Genomic DNA, 20,019 nt, shown 5'->3' with positions numbered 1-20,019 from the left:
ACACACATATATATATATATATATATATATATATACACACATATACACACACACACATATATATATACATATACACACACACACACACACACACATATATATACATATACACACACACACACACATATATATATATATATATCTGTGTGTGTGTGTGTGTGTGTAAACAAATGTTTTATTTGAATGATTTTTAAAAGCGAAAAATAAACATTTATGTGTAACAACAGTAATCAGAAATGAAATTTAAACCTAGTCAAAGTACAACTTTATTTGTGGTTTTAGGGCGAGGCATCGTATGACACAAAAAAGAAGAAAAAAAAGTAAACAGCACAAATAAATGAAAGATAGAAAGATATTAACTGTTTCGTTTCCAAAAAAAAAAAAGACACGTGATTGTTTATCAACCACACTGTGGCGCAGGAGAGCAAGCGAGCGCATGCGCACTGTGCTCGGCCGGACTCTCCGCTCCTCCTCCTCGCGCAGCTGCTGCTACACCGGTCTGCAGACATGGCGAACGTCGCAGACACTAAACTCTACGACATCCTCGGAGTATCTCCGTCAGCCACCGAGAACGAGCTCAAAAAGGTAGAGACGGTGCTTTCCGCCTCGCGCGTCGTGTTGTAACGAAACCAAAGAAGCGCGTGACGGGGGACGCTGCATGTTGGGGATCCACTGGTGTGTTTTGCAGGTTGCCCGCTGCCTGGATCCTCCAGTGTGGCCTTTCTTCGGGTCTGGAAATGATTTAGGGGAGGATTTGAAAGATACCTAGTCAGATATGTAGTTTGTTTACTATTTGTATTGCTGTACGTGTCCTTCGGCTGAGAGCATCCGCCAGGTGCTGCAGTCCAAGAGCATTACAGTGGAAGGAGATGCTTAGCTTCCCAGCTGCTGTGCTAAACCTGAGCTCGTGGCTGATATGCAACGAGTCAGAGATGGTTCATGCAAGGTCTTGTTTGAGGTATTTCCTCGATGTGAATCCTCATATCTGTGCTCAGTCCTTTGTTAGAAGGTGACCAGGCTCTGGCCTTGATGCTCAAGTTGTCGGAGTGTTATGTTGGCGTGTTGTTGTTTGATTGTGTGCACACAAAGGATTTCAGAAAGCACAGTCAGACCCAAAATAACGTGGGGTATGTGGAGTTATCACACAATAGATGCATGAAAGAACTGGCAATGTGAATTCACAGCCATAAGGTCCGAGAAGAGGCACAATCCATGTAATGTGCTTAGTGCAAGAAAAATAACCTGATAGGGTTGCCTTCAAGCATGGCTCAGAAATCAGCTTCCTTTGATCAGTCAGATTCTCTTCGCCTCAGTACTCACAATTGGGCTTTTCAATGACTTTAGACATTAGTTTAATATGTAGTCACAGATTAGGAATTGGTAAAATTGTAAAGGTTGTTGGCAAGAAATTTTTATTTTTGTGCGTAGTGTAGAAGTCAATGGCTACCGTCAGCTCGACGGTGAGTAAATGATGACAGAATTTTTGGGTGAACAATCCCTTTTAACATGAAATCAAAATTGATCTTATTTACTTATAATGCCAAATTTACACTGCAAAGGTGGCATAGATGTGCTTCTGAAGTGGCATTTACTGCTTTAATGCTGTTCAGAGGTGGCATAAATGCATTTACACAGCAAAAACAGTATTCTTTGATGCAATGGGCTAAGGTTGGTCGGAACAGGTATAATTTAGTCTGACTTTTATACAGCATTACACAATTTTGAGCAGGCACAGAGCAGCCTTAACTCTGCTGTGTAAAGATGCCTTTATTGTGTATGATTTATCTGTACACATTATTCCAAATGAAAAGAAACCTGTTGTGAGATGAAAAATGTTCTTTAAACAATTTTGAAACTTTCTTTTTAAATACCTGATAGAGTGTCTTTGGAAGATCTGTACAATGGAAAAACAACCAAACTACAGCTAAGCAAGAACGTACTCTGCAGTGCCTGCAGTGGGTGAGTGTGTGAGCAGGATTTATACCACATCTTTGAGGGTTATAACAATTAAGTACAGTTCCTATAGATATTAAAGGGGTCATATGATGTTGCTAAAAAGAACATTATTTGGTGTAATGAAATGTTTATGCGATTTAAGGTTAAAAAACACATTATTTTCTACATACTGTACATTATTGTTTTTCCTCTATGCCCCGCCTTTCTGAAACGCGTCTATTTTTACAAAGCTCATCGTTCTACAAAAGCGAGGTGTGCTGTGATTGGCCAGCTATCCAGTGCGTTATGATTGGCTGAATACCTCAAGCGTGTGACGGAAATGTTATGCCACTTATCATACTGTGATGCCCTGTCCGGCTGGAGCGATGATTCAAAAACATGAAAACCTATTATAAATGAGGCATTCGTTGCATCCAGTGAGGACATAATTATGGATTATAATGACTTATACTGTCTTTTTACGCGTTGCGTTGCATCACGCCGCGTAAACATAAAACCATGTCTGCATTTGTGATCAGAGAAATGACAAACAACAAGCACTACTCTACACTGCCCAAAAAACTCGCTTTAAATATAAAAAATATAAAATATAAAAACTCTTAAAATATAAAAAACGTACTTACAGTCTGTGAGTCAGAACAGCCGGCATTGTAGTCTACTCTCCCAGGATCAGGAAACAGTCCTCCATAAAATGTGGGTTGAAGTGTTCTGGAACAGTGTTGTAAATACAACTTAACCACTGATTTCTAGTCGCGTCCATTTTTGGAAGGCCAAACAAAGTAGTTTAGCTTTCACAACGAAACACAGCGTCACACACGGTGGCCTTAAATGAGCAGAGGCCGGGGGATAAAGTGAGGAACGGCCGGAGGGCTAGAGTGAGCAGAGGCCGGGGGATAAAGTGAGGAACGGCCGGAGGGCTAGAGTGAGCAGAGGCCGGGGGATAAAGTGAGGAACGGCCAGAGGGCTAGAATGAGCAGAGGCGGCGCGGCAGGCGGATTCGAGCGTCCGGAGGGCTTGCGGCAACCACATGGGCGGCGTTATGCAAATCTTCCCACATCGTGACGTAGACATGTGGGGGCGTGTTAGAACGAGCCGTTTTAGGTAGGCGTGGCTGACTCTTAACTTTTATAAAGAGTATCTCTTTGGATTTGAGACTTTAGTCTTTGCAACTTTACAGATCTTCTTTATGCACCAAGAGCTTGTAACACTCCAAAAAAAATTTTTAATCGCATCATATGACCCCTTTATGCAAAATAGCCTTTTTTTCCTAAATAAACCAAACTTTATTCCTCAGTCAAGGGGGTAAAACAGGGGCCGTGCAGAAGTGTGCCACGTGTCGGGGCCGCGGCATGCGGATCATGATCAGACAGCTGGCTCCTGGCATGGTACAGCAGATGCAGTCTGTGTGCACCGACTGCAATGGAGAGGGTGAGAATTCATTTTCATTCAGTGAACTCAATTTGTGATGGTCTGAATACAACATTTCGATGCTTGGTTGTGTTTTTAGGGGAAGTGATCCACGAGAAAGATCGCTGTAAAGAGTGTGAGGGCCGTAAAGTGTCTAAAGAGGTGAAGGTCTTGGAGGTGCATGTGGATAAAGGAATGAAACACGGACAGAAGATCACATTCAGTGGAGAGGCGGACCAGTCACCCAACACAGAGCCTGGAGACATTATACTGGTGCTGCAGGAGAAAGATCATGAGGTAGCGCACACACACACAATGAGCAGTGTAGAGTCAATAGTAGGACTCTAATCAACAACTATGTTGATTATCTGTCAATGTATTGGTTATTTTGCCCAATGTTCTTCCATAGATAATGTGCACACTGAAATCTATCAATATATTTTATAGTAATCTGTACAAAAATGGTCTAAAATATAAAGGTTAGAATAAAATGTATACATATGTATTATTATTATTAATAATTTATTATTTGTAATTTAAATTTGAATATATAAAGTATTTGTAATTTTGAAAATGTTTTGATATTTTTAATAATCCGAAATAATGTGAAATGATTAAAATTACTATTCAAAAAAGCGTCATTACTTGTGTTGCATACAGGATTTCAAGTTTCAGTTCTAATTCATTCAATTTATAATTAATTTACTTTCAAGAATATTATTTTGATAAATGGGTGAATTTTTGGGTGAACGATCCCTTAAAGTACATTAAAGCAAGCAGCATTTAATCACTTTCAGGCAGTTAAGATGTGCTGTCTTGCAGAATGAAAATGTTTGCATTATAAGAATAATAACATTAAAATGTGTTTTTTTTTTTTCTTTTCTTTTAAAGCTCAAATACCTATGATGTCTGTGTTTACAGGAGTTTCGTCGTGATGGAAACGATCTGCACATGTCCCACAGGATTGGTCTGGTGGAGGCGCTGTGCGGATTTCAGTTCATGCTCACGCACCTTGACGGACGACATCTCGTCATCAAATATCCCCCTGGCAAAGTCATAGAGCCAGGTAAGCATAATGGTTTGTCAATGTTCTGTTCATGTTTTTGTAGAATATGCTGTAGGAAATGTTGTGTTCTTGTTGTCAGGTTCTATGAGGGTCATCCGAGGGGAAGGAATGCCTCAATACAGAAACCCCTTTGAGAAAGGAGATCTGTACATCAAGTTTGACGTCAAGTTTCCTGAGAATGGCTGGATCAGCACAGAGAAACTAACGGTGAGTTTTCAACAATGTTGTTATTGTTAACTAAAATTATGAAAAATTTTCTAAAAGCTGAAATAAAATATTAATATTAAATTTAAAAAGAACTTATCATTTTAAGTTGGAGTGCTGAAATTACTAAAACCAAAACTAATTAAAGGGGTCATATGATGCGATTAAAATTTTTCCTTTCTCTTTGGAGTGTTACAAGCTCTTGCTGCATAAAGAAGATCTGTAAAGTTGCAAAGACTCAAATCTTAAATCCAAAGCCACGCCTACCTAAAACGGCTCATTCTAACACGCCCCCACATGTCTACGTCACGATGTGGGAAGATTTGCATAACACCGCCCAAATGTTCACACAAAGAAAAAAGGCGTAACTTTTATTCTTGCTGTAGTATTGTTGCCGCGGCCGCCATGTTATGAAGATGCTGTGTTTCATTGTGAAAGCGAAACTACTTTGTTTGGTCTTCCAAAAGAGGACACGACTAGAAATCAGTGGTTAAGTTGTATTTACAACACTGTTCCAGAACAGTTCAACCCAAATAGTCAGATGTGTGCAGCGCATTTTATGGAGGACTGTTTCCTGATCCTGGTAGAGTAGACTACAATGCCGGCTGTTCTGACTCACAGACTGTAAGTACGTTTTAATTTAAAGGATTTGCCACTGATGATTCAAACGCGAGTTTTGGGCAGTGTAGAGTAGAGCTTATTGTTTGTCATTTCTCCGATCACAAATGCAGACATGGTTTTATGTTTACGCGGCGCGATGCAACGCAGCGCGTAAAAAGACATTATAAAAAGTTGTTATAATCCGTAATTATGTGCCCACTGGATGCAACAAATGCCTCGTTTATAATGGGTTTTAATGTTTTTGTCTCTTCGCTCCGGCCAGACAGGGCATCATCACAATATGGTAGGGGGCATAACATTTCCGTCACACGCTTGAGGTATTCAGCCAATCATAACGCACTGGATAGCTGGCCAATCACAGCACACCTCGCTTTTCAGACCGATGAGCTTTGTAAAAATCGACATGTTTCAGAAAGGCGGGGCATAGAGGAGAAACAATAATGTACAGTATGTGGAAAATAATGTGTTTTTTAACCTTAAACCGCATAAACACATTTCATTACACCAAATAATGTTCTTTTTTAGCAACATCATATGACCCCTTTAAAAGCTAAATAGAAATATTTAAAAACTAATTTACTAAATTTAAATTAAAACCGAAAATGCAAAAAATAAACGCTAATTCAAAATGTTAATAGTATTTAATAATATTACTTTTAATAGTATTAAGAGTAATAGTTTATAAATAATTATTTTTAAAAAACACTGGTTTTCAAAAAACTATATAATAAAAACTATATGGACACATAAAAAAATAAATTTAAAGTGAAAAAAAGAAAATGAAAAATATAAAAATGAAAACTAATACAAACTATAATAGTACCTAGATGATACTAAAATAACACTTGAGTGTACCTGACGAGGTGCCCATTTCTTGTGTGTTTGTTCACGCAGGAGTTGGAGGATCTGTTGCCGTCGCGTACAGAGGTTGCTGTCATCTCAGCTGATGCGGAGGAAGTTGATCTGCAGGACTTTGACATCAGCCAGGGATCATCTGGTGGTAACCGCCGTGAAGCATACAACGACAGCTCCGACGAAGAAGGTGGTCCGCATGGTCCGGGGGTGCAGTGCGCCCACCAGTAGTCCCAGAATTCTTTGCAAGTTTTTTGGGGAAGTATTACAATTCCCTTTTGTCGGACAGATTCAATCTCCGCCCTCCACGTTCTTCATATAGTGAACCGAACACACACACTTGCAGTATATATAGACATACACTTACATTTATTTACTGCAATCTTACCTACAAATACACTCATTCATGCACTGTTTTAAATAAAAGACAAGCATAACTAAAGGCAAAGCAAAATAATTTAATTTATTCATTACTACATTTCCATTGTAGACTTTCACAGTATATATGCTCTCTGAATATATAAATATCTGTCTGTGGGGAGACCGAATGTGTTGTTTAAGTTATAATTAACACGCACGCACAAAGTTGTTAAAGACTGAGGCATTGTGGAGCTTCCTGGAGTTCAATAAAATGTTCAAACGCGATTCATTATATACTTGCCAGTTATTTAGGCACTGTCAGTCATCTTGTACTGTTGTGCTGGTTTATATTCAATGGCAGGACAGAATAGCATGCATGTGGGTGACACACTCTCTACTGAGATTAATACAAAGCAAACCAAACCCAGAAGTGTTTTAATGTGCTCGGACAGATTCAATCTCCGCCCTCCACGTTCTTCATATAGTGAACCGAACACACACACTTGCAGTATATATAGACATACACTTACATTTATTTACTGCAATCTTACCTACAAATACACTCATTCATGCACTGTTTTAAATAAAAGACAAGCATAACTAAAGGCAAAGCAAAATAATTTAATTTATTCATTACTACATTTCCATTGTAGACTTTCACAGTATATATGCTCTCTGAATATATAAATATCTGTCTGTGGGGAGACCGAATGTGTTGTTTAAGTTATAATTAACACGCACGCACAAAGTTGTTAAAGACTGAGGCATTGTGGAGCTTCCTGGAGTTCAATAAAATGTTCAAACGCGATTCATTATATACTTGCCAGTTATTTAGGCACTGTCAGTCATCTTGTACTGTTGTGCTGGTTTATATTCAATGGCAGGACAGAAAAGCATGCATGTGGGTGACACACTCTCTACTGAGATTAATACAAAGCAAACCAAACCCAGAAGTGTTTTAATGTGCTTTACTGTCTATGATAAAGGTATATGAGTCATGCAACTTATTATTTGCCAAAGAAACACCACAGTCTTCTTAAAAGATCAGCAGCCAATGTGTGCATGCATTGTAAGCACTGTTATAAATCTATAGGGGGCGGCATTTATCATTGGCAACTAGGGAAGTGTTTAAAACGCGAATACAAGTTGCTATCATTCAAACACCGCTACATTTGTGCTCATACATCAATAAAGTGGATGAATGTTTTGACTGCGTGCTGTATATTTGTAGAAATGGGGTTGAGTACGCACTAGCGTCCTTCTTCAGTTTCTGTCATGCGTTGAGCTGTGGGCGCAAGGAGCTCTTTAAACCCAGCCGTATTTCTATAAAAACAAAACATTGTTAGACGAGTGCAACTTTCTTTCTTTTCTTTTTGGAAAGACCCTTATTTAGTTTCAACACAAATGGAGAAATTTAGCAGATTGTTGACGCTGCTCTTTTTCAATCACCACAGGTTGCTTCATACAGAAGCCGATTTCTGTCATGTTAAAAATTATGCTTTGCTAAATCAAATTATGGCATAAAAGGTCAAAATTGTGAGATACCAAGTAATAATTATGATATAAAGAAAAATCGTATAAAATATTTTTGTGCATTTCGATTGATGACTTTTTATCTCATTATGACAGGTCGTTTTGACCGTTTATCTCATAAATATGATCATTTATATATGTGATAAATATGAATATAAATATGATTATATGATAATTAGTATATCAATTTCCACTTTATCTTATAATTTTGATTTATACTTTTGACTTTTTATCTCATAATTTCAACTTTTGACTTCCTGTCACTTTCAACTTAATTTTTGACAATTTATCTCATAATTATGATTTGTCAATTTTGACTTGTCAATTTAACATCTTATGTCTTTCAACTTTTATCATAATTTTGACTTGGTATGTAAATTATGACTTTTATGTCATAATTATGATTTACCAAAGCAAAATGGGTTTCCATAGATTTCAAGCACCAAAATGAGCCACAAAAACACACATACGACTTAGCGTATGGCATCAGGATGAATAAATGATGACGGAATTGAAATTTTAGGGTGAAGTACTCCTTTAAATGACATGAAACACCTGGTGATCACTGTCAGAATGAACTAGCCTAGCATAAGCGTGTATACGTTACCTCTCCCGTCTGGTCTGGAGAATGCAGGAGCGTTCTCTCCTCATCTGCTGGAGTTTCTCTCTTACTAAAGTTTTCTGTTGTTGCTCGTCCTCCTAGAACATTCGATCAACATTTACATCATGTCCACATAGAGGTCTCTGAAAGTATGAGGGTGTGTACCTGTCGTAGTGTGTCGGTCAGATGTCTGAGTGTGTCTTCCTGTGTCAGACCCAACAGATCTTCATCTGCCTTCCGACTCTGGACGATAGCCAGTCGCTCTTGAACCTGAACAGGTTTGAAAAAGGTCAAAGTATATGGCCTTTTTAACTAAATATTCTGCAAATAAATGCATGGAAGACCATTTCCAACAAGCATGCACTGGTAAATCGTAATGATGACATAAAAAAGTAGACATTATGAGATATTAAGTCATAATTACGATTAAAAAGTCCAAATTAATACATACTAAGTCTTTATTATAAGTGAAATTGAGATAATAGCAATTAGTCAAAATTAAGATATAGCAATTATAAAAAGTCATAATTATGAGATGAAAAGTCAGTTATGACAGGAATTTCAACGTTTTTCTCATAATTTCAGCTTTGTCATTTGCAACTTCAATTCTCAACATTTTTCGTTTCACTTCATAATTATGACTTCTCATGTCGACTTTTTGTTTTACTTTTTATGTCGTAATTGTACGTTTTTGTCAGTATTATTTAGCAAAGCATGTTTTTTTTGTGTGTGCGTGTGGCAGTGGGCTTCCATAAACAAACCACACAGAAATGTCATGCAGCATGAGTTGGCTCACTCTGAGTAGTTGTCTGTCTCGGTCTCGCTGCCAGCGTCGCTCTGCTCTCCTCTGGATGTCCACTAGACAGCGCATCATTGCCTCCCGCTCACCTGCTCTCTCACAGATCTCATCGTTGCTCAGCTCCTGAAGCGATGCCTCCATCTCATGGGTCTCAAATGTTTGCGAGGGTTGCGTGTCTGGGAAATGGACACTTGCTGGTGCTGTGTTAGTATCTGTTGTGTCAGTGTTTTGTAGCAGCCTTGGAGCAGTGGGTGGTGTTTGGTCGGGCTGTTGGGTGTCACTGAATGTGAACTCTCCATCTCTTATGTCCTCCTGTTGCTGCCCAGCCTGGAGAATGAGAATCACATTTGTTGTATAATTATTGTGAAAGGATTTTTCATTTATTCATTCATTTAGTTCCAGCTTTAAATTTTGGGTTTGGGCAGGGCGCTATAGAACTGACAATTTTTTATTTTAATTTTTTTTTTTTATTATTATTATTATAACTTACAGAATCCCTTTGGGGGAACTTCAGGGGGCTTTTAAAAGAAAATACTAATATAAATATTTTTACAAACATATAATGAAATTGATATCTTTTGAAAGTTGAGTGCTTTATTAGCATCTCGGGCACTTCAAGTACATATTTTATATCACAGGAATTCAGACAACAAAAAAGGTTGAGAACCTCTGATCTGATATTATTTATATTATTTATGGTATTTTTTATTTTAATAATTATTATAACTATTATAGAACTCTTAGTGGAAACTTCAGTGGGGCTGTGAGATTGTGATAAGCATGCAAATAAAATAAAATAAGAAAATACTATTTTATAAAAAGAAATACGAATATAAATATCTCACAAAGTAGTTCATATCTTTTGAAAGTTCAGTGCATTATTATCATCTCGGAGGAACATCAAGTATTTTATATTACAGAAGTTCAGATAACCAAAAAAGTTATCTGAAAAAGGTTGAGTATACCTCTGATCTAACAATTCCTAATCTCAACATATTATATATTACAAATAGTATGCAAATAGCAGAGAACACAGAGACACTTTATTATGTTGTCAAAAGGGAAGCTAGAGCTGGATAATTTGAAGTGGTTGTCTTACTGTGATGAAGCCTGAACGGTCATCTTGGATCTGTGCCTTTCCTTTCACATTATCTATGTGATCTGAATGCATTTCTTCATATTGTTCACTTGGCTGCAGTGAGACGGAGCTTATGTTCTCCTGCTGTGTGTAAATGTTCACAATCCTGTCACAGTTGTTCACAGTTGTGCCAGGAACATGTGTGTTATCAGCTGTATCCTCCTGCATTACAATAGAGATGGCCTCTACTTCCTGAGCCGAGGTCACTTCCTGTAGAATTAAGCCATTTTATGAATGAATGAACAATTTGAGCAGATTTAAGATAGAAGGAGTGCATATGTTTGTGTGTATGTACCTGGATGTAATTCTTTGCGTGGGCTGGTTTGCTCCAGGCCAGTGTGATCAGAGAGTTTTGTTTTTCCACTGAGATCTCCTGAGGGTCTCCTCTGCTCTTAATGTCTCCCTCTCTTCTCTCTTTGTCTCTGTCCCTCGTCTCCATCATGCTCTCTTCATCTCTTGGGTCTCTGACACACAGGATCTCTAAATATGGAGTATCTTCTGGATCTAAAGCCATGCCACAGCCTTCAAACACAAAATAAATGCATTCATCACAAAATACTGTATTAAGCAGCACAACTGTTTTCAACATTAACAGTAATAAGAACTGTTTCTTGAGCAGCAAATCAGCATATTAGAATGATTTCTGAAGGATCATGTGACACTGAAGACTGGAGTAATGATGCTGAAAATTCAGCTTTGCATCACAGGAATAAATTACATTTTAATATATATATTTAAAATAGAAAACGGTTATTTTAAATTGTGATAATATTTCACATTATTACTGTTTTCTCAATAAATGCAGCCTTGGCAAGCATTAGAGACTTCTTTCAAAATCCGACCGACCCCAAAGTTTTGAAGGGCTGTGTACATGCATATATGATTAATCTTATAGTTTTAATGTTAAAACTTTCTCGTATCCTTGTTTAATGCTTCATTGTATTAATGGTCTGGCATATGAATGTCATTCACCAGTGCAGAGTTCTTCTTTTTCACCATCTGACAGCTCTTCCTGTTCCTGTTCAGTCCTCTCTCTCTCCTAACAGAGACACAGGAAACAGTTGCTCACCTTGTATCCCTTTCAACTGAATATCTGGATAACCTCTTTAAGCGAAGGTTCCTCGTTGGTTTCTTGAACATTCTGTGTATCAAGAGCCATTTCTCACTAGATAGGGTTCTTGAGTTGGCGACAAGGTTTTCTGGATATTATGAAAGTTCTTTATGTTACACTATAGGTTCTGCAGATCATTGCATACACTTAAAAATAAAGGTTCTTTATTGGCACTGATGATTCCAGAACCTTTAACATCCATGGAACCTTTCTATTGCACAAAAGGTTCCTTATTGATTCTTTAGTTCTTTAGATTATTAAAATGTTCTTCACAGTAAAAAATTGTTCGGTTTCAGAACTGTGCACTGAAAGGTTCTTTGGGGAACCAAAAATGGTTCTTTAATGGTATCGCCTTTTTGAAACCTTTATTTTTTAGAGTGTAGTTTCTTCAGATCTCTGCATACAGTAGATTGTAGGCATCATCTGTTAACAGCAAAAGTGAAGCCTTGCTGAAGATCTAGTGCATACATGATTTTCTAAACAATCATGAAACACAAAGGATCTAATAGCTTGATTTGTGATTGATAATGTGTAAGTGTGGAAGTAATTTGTCATTACAGTGTGAGCGTTCACTGCGCCGGTGCCTCTGCTGGCGTGCGCTGGTCCACGTGACTGCAAAACTTCATGCAGGTTGTGAAAACTGGGTCTGTGAAGTTCACTCTCATATTTGCGAAGCAAAGTCCAAAGACCCTCAGGGTCCTAAGAAGTGAAAGAGACATTGACACATTATTACACGGCTCAGTGGAATACTTGATTCTGATTGGTCAGTCGCGACATTCCGAGGTATGTTATCCCTCGATAACAACCGGTAAAAGCTAATAACACAGGCTCATCTGGGTAACAGCAGTCAGCGCTGTACTCTTGCTTGAACAATTTTTTCTTGGTGGAAGCTTTGCGTTTTTACTTATGTGGCAAGTAACCGTGTAAGCGGGATAATGTACATCCAGCCGGTTGTTATCTCAGAATAAACCCCTTCAGGCTGATACAAGACTGATCCTGATCACCCTGTCGGGGTTTATTCTGAGATAACAAGCGGCTGGATGTACATTATACCTTACATAAACACCATCTGCTCTGCACACTGTCAAGATGCATTCAGAATGTTTGGTTTACTTACTACTTTGCTTTTCATATTCTTTAACTTTATTATTATATTTCATTTTCTATTTTAGCTTAGTTTAAATTTGACAAATGCACACTTAATCTTTTATGATTACTACAGTATATACTATGGTTCTGTTCAAAATGCAATACTTGCATACTGATTACTGCACAGTACAGTATATGCTGTATATGCTGAGATTCACCAAATCTGGCAGAGAGTTTAAAACAGTCCAGGCCTCATCATCCTGTGCTTGTGTCAGCTGGGTCAGCAAATGAGTGGCACATTCCCCCCATGAGACACCTATCCCAGAACACCCTGGGGCGAATGGACTAGTATAAGAACCATGTGCTTCCTGTAGAGAGGCTTTAATTTGCTGTAGGCTCCACACACAGCTCTGATCCACCGCGTTTCCATGAACCACATCTGAAAGACGTATACACAATTTAATGAAAACCAGAGGCATATCTTACAGCTGATGTGCTTCTAATACTAAGTTACTAGTCATTTCGGCTAGTTCACCCAAAACATATTAATTTGGAACAACATATCACTTTTGTAGTGGTGTTTGTGTTTTTATATGTAGTTGATGTTTTTAACTGTTTTTCTGAATGTTTCCCTCGAGGTCACTCGGGGAAAGCCTGTGTATGATCTCCACCAATCGTTTCCTTTCCTGCTCCTGACACAGAACCAAAAACTGCAGCACAGCCTGATGGGTAAAAAAAACAAACAATCAATTATAAAACTACATAACACAAGGAAAATATTTCAGCCTTAAAGTCATGTTGGAATTATTTTATATTACAAGAAAATCGCATATGAATCTATGTATTTATTTTACTGTTCATGAAGCCGGTTTATGAGGAGACCAAATGAATTTCCCATGTTTTTCCTAAATTTCCCATTATTCTTTGTGGGAGCATAAGAAGGATACAATATACAGTATTTAGGGTCAGTACATTTTTTTAAGTATTTTTTTTTTATAAAAAAAAAATTCATATAAACTAAATATTTTATTCAGCAAGGATGCAGTAAATTGATCAAAATTGACAGTAAAGAGATTTATAATGTTACAAATGATTTATATTTCAAATAAATGCTGTTCTTTTGAACTTTCTTTTCATCATATATTCCTGAAGAAAAATGTATTATGGTTTCCACAAAAATATTAAACTGTTGAATTAATAAGAAATGCTTCTTAACTTAAACTCTGTGGACCCAGATATGGGTCCAAAACAACAAAGTGTTTCTTGAGCATCAAATCAGCATATTAGAATGATTTCTGAAGGATCATGTGACACTGAAGACTGGAGTAATGATGCTGAAAATACAGCTTTACATCACAGAAATAAATTACATTTTAAAATATATAGAAAACAATTATTTTAAATTGTAATACTACTCACATTATTACTATTTTTACTATATTTTTAATCAAATAAAAAGTCTCTTATGCCTTAGTGAGCACCAAACATTTTCATTTAATTCCAGCCCAAATCCCTTGAACTTATAACACAACATACTGTAACTTCTGAACTCATGAATAGGAATTTGGAGGACTTGAAGGCAGCAAATGTCATGTATCTGTGCACACAGTACCTGTTGTGCGCAATTTCCTGTTTTCCAGCCCTGCTGTTTTTTAGCAGTGGGATCCACATTTTCCTGAATCCAGATCCTGGTGAGATCCTGACTGACTGAACCTCTCATATAAGGCCTAGAGCACACAGAGATGGTTTGGATTCAAGCTTGCAGACTTCGGAGTGAAAATAGGTGGATGTGTCAGCGTGTAATGTTTCAAATACGGATGATGTGTCCACTTCCCATATTTAACACGCTCACCATCTGTCCCAGTGCTGTCTGGCGACCAGCAGTGCCGTGTAGGACTGATTCTCTCTCTCGGCTCTCCGCAGAGCAACACACATACTGAGATATATAACATGCAGAGCTTCCTGTCCCAATCTACAGGAGCAATAAATCACAACACAACATCTGCAACCATTAGCATAATATGTTTAATATTACAGATCGATATTGACATTAAAAGGTCATGCTTAACTATGTCAGTATATGAATGTCAAAGTTCTAGTTATGCATGCTTATATATTATGTGCTGAAGGGAAGACGTATTTTTGTAGGCCACAATCTGTAAACGAGTTGTGTCTTAGCACATCGCAAAGGTTTTTAGAATGGATTTTTACTTAAAACACCCGAATTAAGGTCTGTGGTCAACACAAGCTCAAGATACTTTCACATTTTATTCTACGACATAAAAATACACCAGTAACAGTCATCAAATGTCTGGCCTAAATCGACTTTATCTGAGATATATGAGACCTACTGATGCTTTAAGCCAATCACGTGCATTTATGAGAATTCATCAACTGATGAACACAATAGAATGACCTGTTCATGAGCGCGCTGATCGATTCCTTCTCATCTTGATAATGTGAGTCCAGCTCCGACAGGAAGATGACAGCGGACCAGGCCTGTTCCCTCGTTTTAGATGACCAAGCCTGATCTCTAGATGTAACACTCTCAGGACAGCCTCGCAAGACCACAGAACCACAGCTCCTGCCATATTCATCAAATATAACTAATCATTTTACTTGAAGCCTTCATATAACGGATTATAAAAGAGTGTTTTGGTAACACTACAATAAGGCCCCATTAGTTAATGATAATTTTAACATTAGTTAATGCATTAACTAACAATGAGCAAAAAATTAATTACTAATCTTTGTTAATGTTTGTTAATAAAAGTACAATTGTGTCCCTGGACCACAAAAGCAGTCTTAAGTCGCTGGGGTATATTTGTAGCAATAGCCAAAAATACATTGTATGGGTCAAAATTATTGATTTTTCTTTTATGCCAAAAATCATTAGGACATTAAGTAAAGATCATGTTCCATGAAGATATTTTGTAAATTTCCTACTGTAAATATATTAAAACTTCATTTTTGATTAGTAATATGCATTGCTAAGAACTAAATTTGGACAACTTTAAAGGCGATTTTCTCAGTATTTTGATTTTTTTTTTTTTTGCACCTTCAGATTCCAGATTTTCAAATAGTTGTATCTCAGCCAAATATTGTCCTATCCTAACAAATCATACATACATCAATGGAAAGCTTTTTTAAATTATTTTTTATTATTACATTTATTCAGCTTTCAGATGATGTATAAATCTCAATTTCGAAAAATTGACCCTTGTGACTGGTTTTGTGGTCCAGGGTCACAATTATTCATTGTTAGTTCGTATTAGCGCAAATCCATTGCATAATATTAACAGATACAGCTTTTTGGATTTTATTAATGTTTTAGTATATGCTGAAATTAACATTAAGTTTAATAAATTATTTAGAAGTCTTTTTCATCATTAGTTCATGTTAAAGAATGCAGTTAACTTATATTAATAATTAAAACTTTATTAAAGTGTTACCAGTATTTTGAATGCATCATGCCACATAATGCAAATTATAATGCATTGTATGAGCTCATGAATAATTGTAACCACAGTTATAATACGTTATAAACTTATCTATTCATTGTTACACCTTTAGAAAGTATAATTCATTGAAACACATGACAAACAACTCAAAATTTTGCAACTGCACTTACAAATGCACAAATAACTAGTAGTACCTGTAGCAACGGAGGGCCCCGGGAAGCCCACACACCTGAAGCCAGTCTCTGTGTCTGAAAGCCAGCTCTACACACACTCCTAATTCACACACACATTCTGTCTGATCCCACGCTGACATCGAGTTCCACCAGACAACGCCTGTAACGATGTGCAAAAAGATACTGTTAAACTGTTCTGAGAAAGGGAACATTTATGAACTCCATTTAGGAATATTTCTTACCATATTCATCTTGTAACATCTCTCTGTACAGTCGCTCTCTGATGACCTCATATTTGTAATACAGGAGCTGGAGGATGTCGGTAGTGCTGGGACAGATCGTGCCCGGTCGCATGACGCCGGCGTTCCTCTGAGAAAGAGACGGTAGGACACTCCACACGCCGTCAAGAACGAGTCTAAACAGAAAGCAGGATGAATATATAGTCAATTTGTTCAATGTGATTGTGAGCAGCTGAATGAAAGAGTGTGTGTAAATAACCTGGTGCAAAGTCTCTTGGTTCTGTTCTGAAAACACAAGACAATAAACTGCTCTGGATCCTGCTTCTAAAAAAAAAAAAAAAGATGCCCACATATATTTAGCAGACACCTTTCTCCAAAGTGATTAACAAATGAGTGAATGATCATGAGCTGAAATAGAGTGCAAAGCTGATTAACCAAAAGCATACAAAATAAACCATTAAAAAAAATAAACAAATTGTAAAATCAATATAAATTAATATATTAGATATGGAATCATAATTATATTGTACTATATTGTATATAATTATATTATACAGTGTTATGTGTGCTCATGTAATAGAATAGAATAGAATAATATGACTTGGTTATCTACCTGTTGTCTGGAGCTAAAGTTGATTGTTGAGGATTGTGTGTTTTGTTTATGATTGATTCTACCAGCCTTCAACATCTGGAGATCCCAGTACAGCTACAGAAATTATAAGCCGTTAATTTGCAACAATACAACGTCACAATTTATATAATATAATTTCACAATTTCACATTCACGCACCCAAAAGACCTTAAAACAAAGATAAATATCTGACAAGGCAAAGGTTCACAGTAAGAAAAAAAAAAGCCATAGAAAATGCCCTGGCAGACATCAGAGCGTTTGTTTCCAGAATCAAGTTCTCAATTCATTGTCAGATTATCATTTTTTCATTAACTGTGCCCTCCTGGTGGAATGACCTGCCCAAATCAATCCCAGCAGCTGAGTCCTTAACCATCTTCAAGAAACGACTAAAACACAGCTGTTCCACCTTTATTTGACCCTCTAATTCTAGCACTTTCTATTCTATTTTAATTCTACTTTATCTATATTTATCTTCTTTTTTCTTTAAAAAAAACAAACAAACACTAGTTTTCTATTTTATCTACTTGCTTTTCTTTGTGTGTGTATATGTGTGTGTATAATATATAAATATATATATACACCTTGCTACGTGTACTGCTTTAGGCTAATCGAGACTTGTCATTTGCACTTCTATGAGGGGAAGTCGTGGCCTAATGGTTAGAGAGGTTGTGGGTTCGAGTCTCGTACCGGCAGGGATTGTAGGTGGGGGGAGTGAATGTACAGCGCTCTCTCCCACCTTCAATACCACAACTGAGGTGCACTTGAGCAAGCACCATAAATGGCTGCCCACTGCTCCGGGTGTGTGTTCACGGTGTGTGTGTGTGTTCACTGCTGTGTGTGTGCACTTTGGATGGGATAAATGCAGAGCACTAATTCCGAGTATGGGTCACAAAAATGTCACGTCACTTTTATATTGTTGCTCTTTTGTTAGTTTTGACTGTTTTTATTGTCCTCATTTGTAAGTCGCTTTGGATAAGCGTAAAAGCGTCTGCTAAATGACTAAATGTAAATGTAGATTAGTTCAAAGGAAAAATCTTAATTACTACATAATATATAACATGTTTATATTGCAATATAATTATTATCTTAATTTAGATTTAGTATAAATAAGAGAAATATAGAATGAAGCAGAATATTATATGGAAATATAGATGAATTAAATGAAGAAATGCCTCTTCTCTGTTGTCACGTTGTTTCTCCATCACTAGGAGGAATGTACAGCGCTCTCTCCCACCTTCAATACCACGACTGAGGTGCCCTTGAGCAAGCACCATAAATGGCTGCCCACTGCTCCGGCTGTGTGTTCACGGTGTGTGTGTGTTCACTGCTGTGTGTGTGCACTTTGGATGGGATAAATGCAGAGCACTAATTCCGAGTATGGGTCACAAAAATGTCACGTCACTTTTATATTGTTGCTCTTTTGTTAGTTTTGACTGCTTTTATTGTCCTCATTTGTAAGTCGCTTTGGATAAAAGCGTCTGCTAAATGACTAAATGTAAATGTAGATTAGTTCAAAGGAAAAATCTTAATTACTACATAATATATAACATGTTTATATTGCAATATAATTATTATCTTAATTTAGATTTAGTATAAATAAGAGAAATATAGAATGAAGCAGAATATTATATGGAAATATAGATGAATTAAATGAAGAAATGCCTCTTCTCTGTTGTCACGTTGTTTCTCCATCACTAGGAGAACATGCAGAACTCCTCTGGCTGGACATGACAAGCCTCCACTCTGACCGCTGACCTGAACATATCACACAAGACATTTTCTTTTTCTTTCTGCTTCTCTTTTCTGTCTCATTCATGAGCTTCTGAGACAGCAGAAGGTCTTGTTCACCTGTATAATGGCTCTCTTTGTCTCATCCAGGCTGGCGGTGATGAGGAAGACGCTCTTATAGAGGGAACAGACCACGTCCACGCCGACATCATCATCCTCATGTACACCCATCGACTCACAGACCAAATGCAAACACTCTTCCATCCTATAAAAGACAAGGCACTTTGTGTAAGCTCGATTTCATTGTCCTAAATGCTTTAAAATGAAATAATTATATAAAAATGTATATACATATATACACTACACACACAGTCAACATAATGAAATGAGCTCTTGTCGTACTTCAATCAAATTCAAACATAACAGATAGTTCTACCTAAAGAGAAAGTGTCTCACCTGTTCACTGAGGTTATCTTCATGAATGATGCATGATTACAACAAAGCCACGTCTGTTGCTGAGGAAACCATTAGAGTCAGATTACAGAAGAAGACCTTCAGTAGTGTTGCCAACTCATCTTCAGGGGAAGTTGCTAAAGGAAGGTTGACTTGTTGCTAAAAGTTGCTAAATGAGGTTGCAATGTCATTGCGGAATCACAATGCAAAATTGTGTCACTGCATCAAATCTCAGGAAAAAAATAACATTTATATATGTTAATTTAGATGTGTTTATAAAATAATATAAATATATAAATAACTAATATTAAATACAACATTGAATTATTTAACACTTTCACATTTTTGAAGGATTACAATTTAAGTTTATTTTTATTAGCTAGTAAACTACACATTCTGAACAATTATAGTTTTAAGCAGTGTATTAGTACACTCTAAAAAATTCTGGGTTGTTTCAACCCAATGTTGGGTCAAATATGGACTAACCCAACTGTTGGGTTAAAAAGCTCATTTAAAAATTTAACCAAAATTTAACCCAACAGTTGGGTTAGTCCATATTTGACCCAACATTGGGTTGAAACAACCCAGCATTTTTTA

The 20,019-nt window shown here is 37.0% G+C and overlaps 2 protein-coding genes across 2 annotated transcripts; one reads left to right on the top strand and one right to left on the bottom strand.

Annotated features, from left to right (window-relative positions):
- The first annotated feature begins 507 nt into the window (after positions 1-507).
- Positions 508-6,383, top strand: LOC107600593 (dnaJ homolog subfamily A member 2-like). Its single transcript, XM_016292530.1, has 7 exons — positions 508-620; positions 1,879-1,959; positions 3,251-3,384; positions 3,464-3,660; positions 4,285-4,429; positions 4,509-4,636; positions 6,149-6,383. The coding sequence occupies exons 1-7, from the start codon at positions 508-510 to the stop codon at positions 6,335-6,337; spliced, it is 987 nt and encodes a 328-aa protein (XP_016148016.1). The 3' UTR covers positions 6,338-6,383.
- A 535-nt stretch (positions 6,384-6,918) lies between these two features.
- On the bottom strand, positions 6,919-19,633 carry LOC107600583 (uncharacterized). Its single transcript, XM_016292520.1, has 20 exons — positions 19,426-19,633; positions 19,090-19,234; positions 18,904-18,996; positions 17,224-17,316; positions 16,870-16,931; positions 16,614-16,786; positions 16,393-16,531; positions 15,154-15,321; positions 14,590-14,709; positions 14,350-14,464; positions 13,351-13,459; positions 12,956-13,176; positions 12,207-12,347; positions 11,510-11,576; positions 10,833-11,059; positions 10,499-10,747; positions 9,397-9,726; positions 8,766-8,870; positions 8,607-8,698; positions 6,919-7,789 (listed from the first exon to the last, which is right to left on the bottom strand). Exons 1-20 carry the CDS (start codon positions 19,446-19,448, stop codon positions 7,717-7,719), a joined length of 2,745 nt encoding a protein of 914 aa, XP_016148006.1. The 5' UTR covers positions 19,449-19,633; the 3' UTR covers positions 6,919-7,716.
- Positions 19,634-20,019: the final 386 nt, after the last annotated feature.

Source organism: Sinocyclocheilus grahami, unplaced genomic scaffold (genome assembly GCF_001515645.1).
Source record: "Sinocyclocheilus grahami isolate Dianchi unplaced genomic scaffold, SAMN03320097.WGS_v1.1 scaffold14.1, whole genome shotgun sequence".
Taxonomy (NCBI): Eukaryota; Metazoa; Chordata; class Actinopteri; order Cypriniformes; family Cyprinidae; genus Sinocyclocheilus; species Sinocyclocheilus grahami.
This window is presented reverse-complemented; position numbering and strand designations above follow the sequence as displayed.